Source organism: Chlamydomonas reinhardtii, chromosome 11 (genome assembly GCF_000002595.2).
Source record: "Chlamydomonas reinhardtii strain CC-503 cw92 mt+ chromosome 11, whole genome shotgun sequence".
Classification (NCBI taxonomy): domain Eukaryota; kingdom Viridiplantae; phylum Chlorophyta; class Chlorophyceae; order Chlamydomonadales; family Chlamydomonadaceae; genus Chlamydomonas; species Chlamydomonas reinhardtii.
The window spans coordinates 3,421,613-3,434,251 of record NC_057014.1 but is presented as its reverse complement, the minus strand read 5'-3'; the positions used below and the strand labels follow the sequence as shown (position 1 = coordinate 3,434,251).

The 12,639-nt window shown below is 62.8% G+C and overlaps 3 protein-coding genes across 3 annotated transcripts; 2 read left to right on the top strand and 1 right to left on the bottom strand.

The window, feature by feature from the left end:
• The first annotated feature begins 131 nt into the window (after positions 1-131).
• CHLRE_11g480950v5 (uncharacterized protein) lies at positions 132-1,940 on the top strand. Its single transcript, XM_001697339.2, has 4 exons — positions 132-341; positions 684-732; positions 862-1,025; positions 1,262-1,940. The coding sequence occupies exons 1-4, from the start codon at positions 175-177 to the stop codon at positions 1,350-1,352; spliced, it is 471 nt and encodes a 156-aa protein (XP_001697391.2). The 5' UTR covers positions 132-174; the 3' UTR covers positions 1,353-1,940.
• Positions 1,941-2,027: 87 nt separating this feature from the next.
• On the bottom strand, positions 2,028-5,501 carry CHLRE_11g480900v5 (uncharacterized protein). The gene is made up of 6 exons (XM_043067733.1): positions 5,376-5,501; positions 5,138-5,256; positions 4,880-4,892; positions 4,498-4,564; positions 4,218-4,252; positions 2,028-4,018 (listed from the first exon to the last, which is right to left on the bottom strand). The coding sequence occupies exons 4-6, from the start codon at positions 4,553-4,555 to the stop codon at positions 2,483-2,485; spliced, it is 1,629 nt and encodes a 542-aa protein (XP_042919738.1). The 5' UTR covers positions 4,556-4,564; positions 4,880-4,892; positions 5,138-5,256; positions 5,376-5,501; the 3' UTR covers positions 2,028-2,482.
• A 100-nt stretch (positions 5,502-5,601) lies between these two features.
• CHLRE_11g480851v5 (uncharacterized protein) lies at positions 5,602-12,637 on the top strand. Its single transcript, XM_043067732.1, has 10 exons — positions 5,602-6,252; positions 8,035-8,082; positions 8,334-8,440; positions 8,742-8,829; positions 9,263-9,358; positions 9,810-9,970; positions 10,350-10,452; positions 10,737-10,846; positions 11,279-11,392; positions 11,793-12,637. Exons 1-10 carry the CDS (start codon positions 5,689-5,691, stop codon positions 11,857-11,859), a joined length of 1,458 nt encoding a protein of 485 aa, XP_042919737.1. The 5' UTR covers positions 5,602-5,688; the 3' UTR covers positions 11,860-12,637.
• The last annotated feature ends 2 nt before the right edge of the window (positions 12,638-12,639 follow it).

Genomic DNA, 12,639 nt, shown 5'->3' with positions numbered 1-12,639 from the left:
AGCCCTGCCTCATCGCGCCTACACACGGCCGAATCCTCGGGAGCTCTGGGTTAGGCGTGGAAGAAAGAGGTGGGGGGTCCCGGCGGCGAGCTGGCGAGTGGCGACCCTCCTCGACCCTTGGCCTACGATCCGGATCCACATTGATGAGCGCACGCAAAGCGCACCTGTTGCGTAATGCACTGGCAATATCCATGTTCCAATCTTTACTGTTTTACATTGCTGCTCTGCATCCGCTGCGTTTCGCAAGGGGACGGTGAGCTTTCTGGGCCTGTTGTTTCGCAAGTCGCGGCAAGCCGGCAAAGTGCACCAGCGCATTTGCATAGGCGATCCTACTACAGAAGGTACGCCACCCAGACGCCTTGGAGACCTCTTTGTTTGCTCCGGGACCGTCTGTGGTTTGACCGCGAATATCGGAGCGGGAGAAAGCTCGCCCGACGCCGGAATCGTGGTTTCTACAGCACTTGGTTATGTGTGACGTGTTATCAAAAGCTGAGACGCATCGCCCGGCCGTGACATAGAAAGCAGCTTCTCAGCACCCGTTGGGCAACTTTCTGGGGCCCTTTAGCACGTAATTGTGTACCCGCTTGCGCTTATTGTTTGACCCTACCTCTGAAAAGGCCGTGTCACGCATCGGAGACCGGTTGATAAGTGCGGAAATTTGACAAAGCGTTTCATGTTCGCAGGAAAATGCCACGCGCTGCCAAGGAGAAGCCGGAGAAGAAAGAGAAGAAGGTAAAGGTTTAGGGCATGATTGAGGCCCCTCGACGCGAGTCCTCGACGCAGGCGTGGCAGTTACTCGAGCCGGGGGTGCGCCCGGCTCTCCCCCCACTGTCCCCGTCACGCCCTGCCCCCGTCATGTAGGTCAAGGACCCCAATGCCCCTAAGAAGCCCATGGGCGCCTACATGTGGTTCTGCAAGGAGATGCGGGAGCAGGTGAAGGCCGACAACCCGGAGTTCAGCGTCACCGACATCGGCCGGCGGTTGGGGGAGCTATGGAAGGAGTGCGAGGACGACGACAAGAAGAAGTGCGTGCGTGTGGCTGCTGAGTGCTGCTGTGGATGTGGGCGTGGGCGCTGGAGGGGCTAGCGCCGCTGGCACAGTGATGGTGGTGGCGTGTGGTTGGGCCGACCATGCCATCCCGTGCCAACGCCAGCCGACCGGCCATGTCGCATGCTCGGCGTGCCCTTTGCCCCTGCACCACCCTGTGCCGCCCCCTCTAACGCCCCTGTCCCTGCTCCGCCGCCTCCCCCACCCGCCGCAGGTTCCAGGACTTGGCGGACAAGGACAAGGAGCGGTACAACAAGGAGAACGCCGCGTACCAGAAGAAGGAGAAGGAGGCAAAGTCGGAATAAAGCCTGAGGAGCCAGCGGAGCAGAGCGTATGGTGTGGAGCTGCTTAACTCGATGCGTGCAGCAGCGTGGCGGCTTGACCAGCCGCCAGCAGCGGGTGTTTGGCGCTGATAGGAAGAGCGATTGGAGATCTGTTGGAGTTGGAGCGGCTGTGCGAATCGGGTACGCACAGGGATGCATGCGGTACAAGAGACCGACCGCGCGTTGTTAGAACTTGGGCACACGCGGTACCATTGTGCGTGTGACACTTCAGGATGGTGCGTATCCGCGTTTTGAGGCCTGCTGACTGGGGCACGATGGGGCACGCACACGCCGCCGGCAGACGAAGTCTGACCGCCTAACCGTTGATGCATTTTCACAATTGACTTGTGCGGATTTGCGTTGCATCAGGGGTGCGCTAGGTGTCGCCGCCTGTGTTGCCGCTTGAGTAGATAGGGGCTTACGGTCTTGCTTACGGTTGACTGGACAAAGATTGAGCTCAATGCATGCATCGAGTTTGCCATGACTCACGAGTTGACACTGAAGTTGTTGTGATGATAGGCAACTGGTACCTTACTCCGAGTACCTTACCCCGTGTAACAACATGGGGATCTTATCTAGCTCCTGCGAGTCCTGGTGCACCAGAGGTGCTGCGGCAGTGCGGCAGCGCTGGCAGGCACCGGCCGCACTGCTGAATGCGAGTTTGCGACATTACAACTATACAAGAGCGGACCGTCTGATGGTTGACCTCATTGACGACGCCACAAAGAGCAGAGCCCGGCGCACCTGGAAGTCAGTCCACGAGCTGAGTCGTCACCCTGCTATCCTGCATTCCTGCATACAGTATTTCCGTGCCAGTATTTCAGCACCCCCCTTGCCAACAGCCCAACACCCTCCAGTCATCCGCTCCCTTTTTGCTGCGCCTCGCGTTTGTCGCATTCCCCACACCAGCCATCCACCAACGCCATTGTTGGCACTCTGTACACAAGAATCCCGGGCAGCCATGCTCCCCTCCCCAATCCCCATCATGAGTAAACCAAGCCGCACCACAAGCTCCGCGCGTCTCATGAAGTCAAACGTAACACGTGTGGCCATCACACCGCATGCGACACAGTCGCTGCAACTCCATTTCCATCACTGAGCACAAGCGGACGCTAGCGGTAGCCTCCTGTCCCGTCGTACACACCGGGCTGCCCCTGCCCTGGCTGCTGTTGCTGCATGTAGCCTTGCTGTGGCTGCTGCTGCTGTTGCTGCTGTGCGTGCGGCGCATAGCCGTACTGCCCGTACTGCTGCGGTTGCTGCTGCGGCATCTGCTGGCCGTACTGCGGCTGCGGTATGCCGTACTGCTGCGGCTGGCCGTACTGCGGCTGCTGTTGCTGCATGTACTGCATGTACTGCTGCTGCGTTGGCTGTTGCGGCTGCTGCTGCGGCTGTTGCTGTTGTACGTACTGTGGCTGCTGGTACTGCTGCTGCGGTTGCAGCTGTTGCTGTTGCGGCGCCAACTGCTGGTAGGGCGCCGGGGCCGCGGCTGCCGCCATCTGCTGCTGCTGTTGCTGGAGTTGTTGCTGCTGGTGCTGATGCATGGGCATGCCCGGGATGTGCTGTTGCTGCTGCTGCGGAGGCGCCGACTGCTGCTGCTGCTGGTACGCGTGCATGACGTGCTGCTGCTGCTGCTGTTGCTGTTGGAGCTGCTGCTGTTGCTGTTGGTGCTGTTGGTGCATGGCCTGTTGCTGCTGCTGGTGTAGGGCTTGCTGCTGCTGTTGCTGTTGCTGTTGCTGCTGCTGTTGCTGCTGCTGTTGCTGCTGCTGTTGCTGCTGCTGTTGCTGCTGCTGTTGCTGCTGCGGCGGCATAATTACCGGAACCCCGGGCATGCCCGGGATAGGAGCCGGCGCAGGAGCCGCAGCGCCGCCGCCGCTTTGGTAGCCCTGAGCAGGCGACCCGACCGGAGGCTGCTGCTGCAGCTGCTGTTGGTGCTGCAGCTGCTGTTGGTGCTGCAGCTGCTGCTGTTGATGTTGCAGCAGCTGCTGCTGCTGTTGCTGCGCCACCACGGCGTGAGGTGCGGCAACAGGAGCGGCGGGTGCCGCTGCGCCTTGTGGCACCGGCGCCGCCACAATCGGCACGCCGCCGGGGCCGTACCCCACCGCTGCAGGCATGGCACCGTGCGCCAGCCCCGGCTCTGCCTTCACCACCGGGGCCACACCCGTTGGGAGGTGGTGGGGGTGGTGCGCGTGCGCCTGCGGCTCCGCATGTGCCTGCGGCTCCTGCTTGACCACCACACCGCTGCCCGGCATGCCCGGCACCCCAGCCGCCGCAGCCGACTGCGGGTACCCACCCGGCACCGGCACCGGCACCGGCACCGGCACAGCCCCGGGCATGCCCGGGATGCCGCTGACCCCCACACCTCCTCCCGGCTGCACCCCGGCGATAGCACTGCCCGCCACCATGCCTGCTGCCGCCGCGGGCACTGCGCCAGGGCCGCTTGTGTCCATGTGAGTGGGGCCTGCGGCCGCGGCTGCCGCCGCCGCCGCGGCCGCGGCCTCTGCAGCCGCCACCGCGGCGGCAGCTGCTTGTACTGCCTGAGCCGCCTGAGCCGCCTCCGCCGCCTCCGCCGCCTCCGCTGCCGCCGCCGCCACCGCCTCGGCGCCACCGGCTTTCAGGTTGCGTGCGAATGCCTCCACCGACTCCTGGACCTGTTGCAGCCGCACATTGCATCGCACGTACTGTCCCGTCAGCAGGCTTGTTGGTGCCGCGATCCAAGTGTGAAGTGGTTGGAACACAGAGTACTTCGTAAGGTTACTTGCAGGTCAAGGGGAAATGTCTGTGCCCCAGGGGTTTACCGTGGGGGTTTACGCTGGGGTAAGCTAGCAGCCCGGGACTTGCGAGCCTTACCTGTTTCAATTGTGCGGCGTCAAGGCTGGCTGCATCTGTGGGCACACAACGGCAGTGGGGGTTACATTCATGAATAGTTAAGGAAGTGGTGGGGGGGGCAGTTCATTGGCGTGCACACGCGCATGCAGTTTCACGCGCACTCCCCTCAGGCAGAAGCCCCTGGTGCACACGCGCGCACTCCCAACCGCGTTCCAAACCGCCTCCGCAGTGGCCTCTTCCGCGTACCGCACACCCACCCACCCACCCACCCACCCGCCCACCCACCCACCCACCCACCCACCCGACAGCACTGACGCCGCCGGCACCGCCTGCTGCATCTCCGCCCGGATCACGTCCATGCCTTGTTTCTGTCGGAGGCGGGCAGGCGGGCAGGCAGGCAGGCGGGCAGGCAGGCAGGCAGGCAGATGCGTGTGAAGCCATTGACAGGTGCAGGCTTGAGCGGCCGGGGGTGGGGTCACGTGTCGAGGGCATCGCTTAACAAACGTGCCGATACGTGTCGCTGGCGTTTAAGCGTGTGCGATCTAGACACTGCTGCATATCCAGCTTGCGGACGTACGCACGAGATACGGGTAACAACACATCTGCCTCGCGTCCGGCTCCGCCACGGCCTGCCGGCCTGGTCCGGCCCAGGCACAGGCGCAGGCCACGCTCCTCAAACCCACCAGCTGGAAGCACCTGCAGCAGCAGCAGCAGCAGCAGCAGCAGCAGCAGCAGTAGCATCCATGAAACAGCAAAGCAGCAAGTCATGACGCCGCACTTCATGGGCACGGTGAGAGCTTCTGGCTTTGGGGAATGGGGGCGGCACGCACCGTGCCAGCCGCCCTCCCAACGCGTTGCGCGGTAGCTGCGCCCGCACGCCCCACCCAACAACACGGCCCCTCCCCATATGTCCATGTAATTCATAAGCTTCGAGTGCTCACATGACGTCACAGCAGCTGATGAAGTCCTGCTTGGCCTCCTCCACGCGCTGCCGGCTCTGCGGGTACTGGCCGCCCTCCCCAAGCTGCTTTACAGCGTCGGCCAGCGCAGCGAGCAGCGCCTGCAGACCGTATTCACCAGTTACGAGACTCATGCTTCAATAAAACGAGCTTCAAGGCATAAGCTAGGCTCGCGGGCCGAAGTGGCGGGCAACGAGCGACATTTCTAGAGTGAGCCCACCTCAAATGCGTTTGTGAAGCGATCCATTTTGCGAAATGCAGGAAGATATACTAGTTAGTTGGCTACCACAGCGCTTCTGGCACAGTCGTTCTCCCGTCCATCGGCAGCTCGCAGGACGCAGTGTCGCAGGGGTAGTTGTTTTGTGACAGAAAATATAACCCGAAGCTCCTGTAATCCAGGGCGTAGTCTCGGCCAGTCTTGCGGATCATGCTGCCTTGAATCCGGAGTCCCGCTGACTTGACCAGCGAGCTATGTTTTGTCGCAACATAAACACCACTCAAATATAGATGAATATTTGTCATAGCTGGTAGAAATGATGGCAAAATCGCCAAACGGGAGGGGGTCGCAACGGACAGTTTGGCTGGTTCTCTTGGGAGGACAAGCACTGGTGGCCGTGGCGATCGTTCTCTTAGTCCGTAACCGCCCAGGGTCATCTCAAGTCCAGCCAATCGACGGCCTGGGCGGGCTGGCGCACGACCGCGATGCTCTGCTGCACGAAGCGGACATGCTGCAACGGCGGATACACGACTGGCGCCGGCGAGCCACGGCCGCGGACGTGCACGTCGACTTAGACCTTGGCCAGGATAATGCCGGTGCCGGCTCGGCCGGCGCGCGCTTCCGTGGCGACCTTGGTGACGGGACCGCAGCCAGCGCCACAGTCGGCAGTAGCAACAGCCTGGCCGTCGGCGGGGGCGGGTCGGCTTCCTCGGGGGCGGAGGCCGGCAGTAGCAGCGGCACGTGTGACCCCAACGGCCACCCCGTAACTACCGTGGCGCCCATCGACCCGCAATACCTGATGCGGCCGGCTGCGGAGGTGGAGGCTGAGAACCCCGAGTTTGCGGCGCTGCTGAAGAAGCACTCCAACGACAAGCAGGAGGTACGACGGCACGGCGTAGCGCGCGCGCGTGTGTGTGGGGGGGTGGGTGGGGGGGGTGCGTGTGCGTGTGTACGTGTTATCAGCCATTGTGTGTGTCATTGCGCGGGGATGGGAGTCGGCGCGGACCATGCCGGCACGAGTAAGTACTGGCGGGGGTTTGGGGCGCAAGTAGGGGCAAAGGCAGTGCACAGCGGTGACTGTTGCAGTCGAGGCGGGAGGCCACCAGCAGTAGGGGTTAGCGCCGGCAGCACGAGCGCATTGTGGGGCACGGCGGCGCACGGCAGCGGCGGGTGCAGCCGCGCCAACCAAACAGCCTTGGATAGCGGGCTGCGAGCGCGGGGCAGCAGCTTGTGGCGGAGGGGGTTAGCCGCCCATGGAGAACGGAGTGCTTAAATCACAAGAGGGAGGGAGCCGCGGGCGTCCGGGGGGGGGCAACCGACCTTGCAGCGCCTCGCGCTAGGGCCCCCGGGGGGAGGGGAGCAGCAGTGGGACGCCACGACGCCACGGCGGCCAGGCGGTCAGGGGGTCAGGGCAGTGGACGTCAGGGCAGGGGGCGTGCGTGCAGGAGACGTCAGGGCAGGGGACGTCAGATGGCAGGGGACGTCAGATCGCAGTGGTTGGGACACCCGTGGCGGGCCGGCGGGGCCGCGGCCGCACTGGTGGCGGTGGCGGCGGCAGTGGCTGCTACTGCTGCTACTGCTGACTGTTCTGTTGTGTGGCGCGACCTCATGACTGACCGGGGCCGCCAATAGAAGTAGCAATGGCAGTAGCGGCGGCAGCAGTAGCAGTGGCAGTGGCAGCAGCGGGCCCGCTTGCCGGCGCCTGAGGCGTACGCCTATCGGCCCGCTGCGGTGCTGCGTGTGGCTGTGTGGGGGGTGGGCCCACACGGGTATGACGCCGGTCTGGGAGAGGGGTCAAACGGCACAGCCTGGTTACCTGCCTTGGCCTTGTCGTCCGGTCCCCAAACTCCGGCTATAGGCACGGCCAACGTGGTCCCGGGCGGACGACACGGCCTAGACTGGTCTAGCTCGCGTGGCGTCCGGGGGATGCGTTCCGCCCAGCTTGGCACGGTCGGCGACGGTCGTCAGGCCGACCTCCGAATCAGCTACCAGCGTTCTACAAGTATCACCTTGATACTACAGAGACCTCAAATATTTTGTTTGCGGCCTATTCGGTGACGTCGCGGTGAACAGGCTTCTCAAATCTGCGCAATTACCGCGCTTTGATGCCAATTATTGTTGCCGTCATCAAACATACATGCAAGGAGACTAGAAACATGCTCCCGGGCTTAAGAGTGCGACCCTGGCGAAAGCATGCCTCGCGAAATGTGGTGACAGCCACCCTCGCAGAATGCGACGGGAGTCAAACTTTTACATCCTTATATGTCATATAAGTCAATTCCTGAAAGAGGGAGGCTAAGTCTACGCGAGCGTGGAGAAACACGTGTGGACACGTTTTTGCCCCTCTTCAGACCGGCGTCATACCCGTGTGGGGTGGGCCTGGGGGTAGTTCATTTCAACCCCAAAATAAACCAATGGGGAGCGGGGATGGGCGACGGCTGGGGCGCAGCACTGCGGTGGGCAGCTGCACAGCGAGGGGCAGAGGGTGGGGACTGGGCAGGCAGCGGGTTTGAGAGGGCGCGGCGGGGCACGATGCGGTGCGGTGTGCACCGTGCCTGAACGCCTGTGCCACGTCTTCGGGTCACACTTCCTTTGTGCTTTCCTTGAACACACACACACATCTAAGCATACATCCCCCCCACACACACGTCCAAACACACAGATCATGTTGGGTCTTGCCAATGCGGTGATGATCTGCCAGAACGCCACGGTGAGTGGTGAGGGCGGCGGGGGGGGGGGGGGGCGGGGGTTGTATATACCAGCCCAAACTACGGGGGGCAGAATTGCAGTGCGAGCTCAATGGATAACCTTCAGTCTCAATCATCTAGACTCGATAGACGGTAGACCGTGGGCGCGACGCCGCCATACAGGGATAGTCTAGGTTGCACGCGGATCCGAGCGGGAACAGACTTCAGCCGCCACCAACCGCCTCACCAACCGCCTGCCCGCCTCCCTCTGCAGGTGTGCTGGTGGAACGGCGGCAACATCCTGGAGTCCTTCCTGGAGATCCTGGAGCGGTCCAACATCAGCAACCACCTGATCGGGGTCACGGATGAAGAGACCGGCGGGTGAGAGGGGAGGGGAGGGGAGAGGAGGGAGGGGAGGGGAGGGGAGGGGAGGGGAGGGGAGGGGAGGGGAGGGGAGGGGAGGGGACGGGAGGAGGAGGGGAGGGGAGGGGAGGGGAGGGGACGGGGAGGTATATGCGCGAACCAAGGCAAATAGAGGGCTTCAAGGCTGGAGGCGGGCGGGAGGAGAAGGTGTAGGAGCTGGTGGGCCCCATCCGCCACCCCTTCGTCCTGACCACACGCCCTCTCCCCCTTCCCCCCTCCCTCCTCCCCCTCTTCCCCCCTCCCGCCTGCTTCCCTGCAGCTACCTGACGGAGCGCGCTCACAAAAAGGGCCCGGGCGCCTTCGCCATCAACTGGTTCACGCCCAACGTCAAAATCCCGGAGAGCCAGGTGGGCCGTGTGTTCTGAGCAACAAAGCAACGGAAAGAGACACGTCCGAATGAGCCGGAGTTACTTACGAATATCTACCAAAATACCGCAAGGAAGAGCGCGCCAAAGTGGGCGCTTGTGTGTGCGTGTGTTTTGAAGGAGTGCAAGGGCGTGTGCGATGGTCGATTAGGAGCGGACGGGCGGAAACACGCAGGATTGAGTTTGTCGAGGGGGCGGTCGCTTGCCAGCTTGGTGGCGGGCCGGGGCCATGTGGGTGGGTGGGTGGGTGGGTGCCGGGGGTTGACAGGGAGCTGCGCTGTGCTGGCACCATTACATACTCACATCCCCACCGTCCGCCTCTCTCCCTTTCTACCACTTCTTCGACTGCTAAGCAGCCCTGCAATGTAACGCCCCCTGTGTGTGTCCCCCCCCCACCCCCCACCCCCACACACAGGCCAACACGCGCGAGGCCAACCGGGTGTCCTCCCTCAAGTTCAGCCTGCTGCAGACCTCGCTGCAGCTGGGCTACCACACCATGATCACAGACATGGTGAGGCGGCAGGCGGGGGGGGGGGGCGGCAGGGGGGGGGCAGGGGCAGGCGGGGGGGTTGTTGTTGACCTGAGGAGGCAAGCGGGGGGAGGGGGGTCGTTGATTCTAGTCCCAGGCGCGGGGAGGGGGGGGGTTAACTTTGAACCAAGGGGAGGGGGGTAGCAGAGTGGAGGGGCAGAGTTACTTACTTGTTCTGTCGTTTTCACAGAAATACACATACACACACGCGTTGCTGCATCGCTACATACACTGTCTTTGCGCTTTCCTTGTGCTCTTTAACACGCATATACACACACATACACACACACACACACACACATCAGTCTCCTTGTGCCCTCCCCTCTGTATCCACAACCCCTCACCTTCCTTCGCCCCCCTCACCCCCACCCTCACCCCCACACACCCCCTCACCCCACACACCCTCACCCCCACCCGCCCCCCCCCACACCAGGACCTGGTGTACCTGTCCGACCCCTTCGACGCGCTCAAGCGGGACGCCGACATCGAGTCCAGCTCCGACGGCTTCGACGCCATGGCGTACGGCGCCATGACCTCCATCAGCGACGCCACCATGGGCTGGGGAGGGGGCGGGCTGTACATGCAGACCTTCACGTGAGTGGGTGGGAGTGTGTAGGAGTGTGTGGGAGACAGGGACAGGGAGGGGTGACAAAGAGGGACGGATGGGTGTGGCGAGGTGGCGTGCGGGGAGCGGCAGTGTTACTGTGCGAGGGGTACAAGCAACCCACCTCGTCTCTTGGGGAATGGTGACCGTGCATCCATACCGTGCCGTGCATCGGGTCATCGGTATCGGGTCATCGGTATCGAGTCATCGGCATCATTTGTATCATAGGTATCGGGTCATTGGTATCGAGTTATTTAACATGCATGGAACCCCCCCCCCCTCTGGACGTCGGCACTTCACTTCATATTTGATGCACACCATCCCATGGATGGCTACCCCCCCCCCCCCACGCCCGCTCCCCTCCAACAGCATCAACGTGGGCTGCGCCTTCATCCGCGCCACCCACCGCGCCTTCGCTGTGGTGAAGCGGGCCGCCGACGAGCTGGCGGCGCAGCCCGGCTGGGACCAGCAGGTGGGGGGGGTGGCGGGGGCTGGAGGGGAGGAGGGCGGGGAGCCAGGTGAAGGCACATGCCACACGGCCATGGGCCACATGCCCACTGTGCCTTCGAGTGCTCTGACTGCTCTCCCTTAGCTCTCTCTCCTGACCAGTTCACGCATTCTCCCCTTGGACACACACACGCACGTACACATACGTAACTTCCCTGACACGCAGTGCGCACAGACATAGGTCTTCTTCCGTATTGCTTTTATAACTTTTATACAAACAATGATCAAACGTGTGTGTGTGCCCGCCAGGTGTTCAACACACACCTGCTGACTCAGTCGCACGGCCCCTACGCCTCGCCCTACGCCACCCTGCGCGTCATGGACATCGACAAGTTCGTCAACAGCAAGAGGTTCTTCAGGTGCGTGGGGGGGGGCGGAGGGGGGAAGAATAGGTAGGGGTTAACTCTGAACTAATTCCGTAAGGAAACAGTTTGGGGGGATGGGCAGAGGGGCTAGGTGGGTGGGGCGGGGGCAGGAGGGCAAGGAGCTGGGGCGTTATGTGTATTTGTTCGGGTGTAGTCAGCAGCAAGAGCTTCTTCAGGTGCAGGGAGGGTGGGGCTGGTCTCGACCAGATTACCCCGATGACATACAAGGCTTCCCCGAGGTTGAGCTTCCCGTGTGCTCTCTACCACACACTTACACACGCACATGAACCACAAAACACACAACGTCGCACCGCACCGCACGTATCTCAGTCCTGCGTGCTGATTTCCGCTCCATGCACCTCCCCCCTCCCATGCACCTCCCCCGTCCCATGCACCTCCCCCCCCCCCCCCCCCGCCCCCCACCAGGTCCAACCGTGCCGCCTACATCCCCGGCGCCGACGCCACCGCCCCCGTGCCCGTCATGGTGCACTTCAACTACCACCCCGACAAGCACGCGCGCATGGTGTGCATCATGGACCGGTGAGGCGGGCTGCTGTGTGGGGTGGCTACCGTATTAGTGGGCGGGTGGGTGGGTGGCTTCGGTTTGGCGGGTCGGGCTAGGCGGTTGGGCGGGTTGCTCGCACGCTCCCCACGGCCCCCCCCCCCCCGCCCACCGAATCGCACCCACGCACCCTGCTGTTTCAAACCCACGTGCCCTCACGTGTTATCGCACGCCAGCCCCTCTCCCCTCCCCTTCCCCCGTTTTAGAGCTGGGCTGGTACCTACAGACCCCCCCCTTCTCTGTACCATTACTTTGGGCTGGTACCTACAGACCCCCCCCTTCTCTGTACCATTACTTTGGGCTGGTATCTACAGTCCCCCCCCATTCTCTGTGCCATCTTTGCGATCCCCCCCCCCCCGCCCCCCCTCCCCCTCACAGGTACTTCCGCGGCAAGGTGGACGCCTGCGACAAGTTCCCCGGCGGCTCCGAGCCCGGCACCCGCTAGCGCCGCGGTGGCTAATGGTGCTGGTGCTGCTACGTGATGGTGCTGCTAAGGCTTGTGCTGCTAAGGCTTGTGCTGCTAGGGCTTGTGCTGTCAGCGCTGCTGCTAGCGCGTGTGCCGCTGCGGCCGGAGGTGTATAGATACTGCAGTGCTAGGAGACTGATGGGAAAGTGGCAGTGGTGCAAGGTAGTGTGACGAGACCGCCAGGCTCAATACCGTAGACAGGAATGTCACACAGACATTCATGGCTTTTGACATTTATGACTTGTTCCACATGCGTATCGCATGGTCAGGAAGTGACCTTGGTGAAGAACTTCGGAGGTTGCACCTTTGGTTGGCTGGCGCGCTGCGGGACCCACACGGTGTACGGTCGTAGGACAGTCGGCGGAAGACACATCTAGGTGCCCCAGGGCGTGTTCCGCGGGACTATGCACCGAATGCGGCCTAGAAGTATCGTACAGCGCTCCGCCTACCGTATGCATGGCTTGGTGGCCATGACCAACAAAAGGATACCCCCAGCGGCTGGGGGGCTTGGTGCGGACGGGGAGGGGAGTACATGACACGATACGGCCACGTGTGCCACTGCGTGCTGCGCATCGGGGCGAGGCCGTGCGGTGCGTGCGATGTGAACAGTTGACACCCCCGATGAACAATCCCAACGTGTCCTGGCAATCCTCCGTGCTGCGTTGTCTTTGCTGCTGGCTGGTGTGTACATGCGGCGCAGGCCCGCCGCTGGGGCGCTGGGCGCGGAGGGATACCGGTACGCGGGGCCACTGGGCCGCA

Bases quoted from the DNA above. Each gene is read 5' to 3' on its own strand.
- CHLRE_11g480950v5 (XM_001697339.2), top strand. From the start codon at position 175: ATGCACTGGCAATATCCATGTTCCAATCTTTACTGTTTTACATTGCTG. The intron at 342-683 runs GTACGCCACCCA...TCATGTTCGCAG, and splicing joins AGGCGATCCTACTACAGAAG to GAAAATGCCACGCGCTGCCA. The intron at 1,026-1,261 runs GTGCGTGCGTGT...CACCCGCCGCAG, and splicing joins GAGGACGACGACAAGAAGAA to GTTCCAGGACTTGGCGGACA.
- CHLRE_11g480900v5 (XM_043067733.1), bottom strand. From the start codon at position 4,555: ATGGACGTGATCCGGGCGGAGATGCAGCAGGCGGTGCCGGCGGCGTCA. The intron at 4,253-4,497 runs GTGGGTGGGTGG...GTGTGCCCACAG, and splicing joins GGCGGCGTCAGTGCTGTCGG to ATGCAGCCAGCCTTGACGCC. The intron at 4,019-4,217 runs GTAAGGCTCGCA...CGGCTGCAACAG, and splicing joins ACGCCGCACAATTGAAACAG to GTCCAGGAGTCGGTGGAGGC.
- CHLRE_11g480851v5 (XM_043067732.1), top strand. From the start codon at position 5,689: ATGATGGCAAAATCGCCAAACGGGAGGGGGTCGCAACGGACAGTTTGG. The intron at 6,253-8,034 runs GTACGACGGCAC...CCAAACACACAG, and splicing joins ACTCCAACGACAAGCAGGAG to ATCATGTTGGGTCTTGCCAA. The intron at 8,830-9,262 runs GTGGGCCGTGTG...CCCCACACACAG, and splicing joins TCAAAATCCCGGAGAGCCAG to GCCAACACGCGCGAGGCCAA.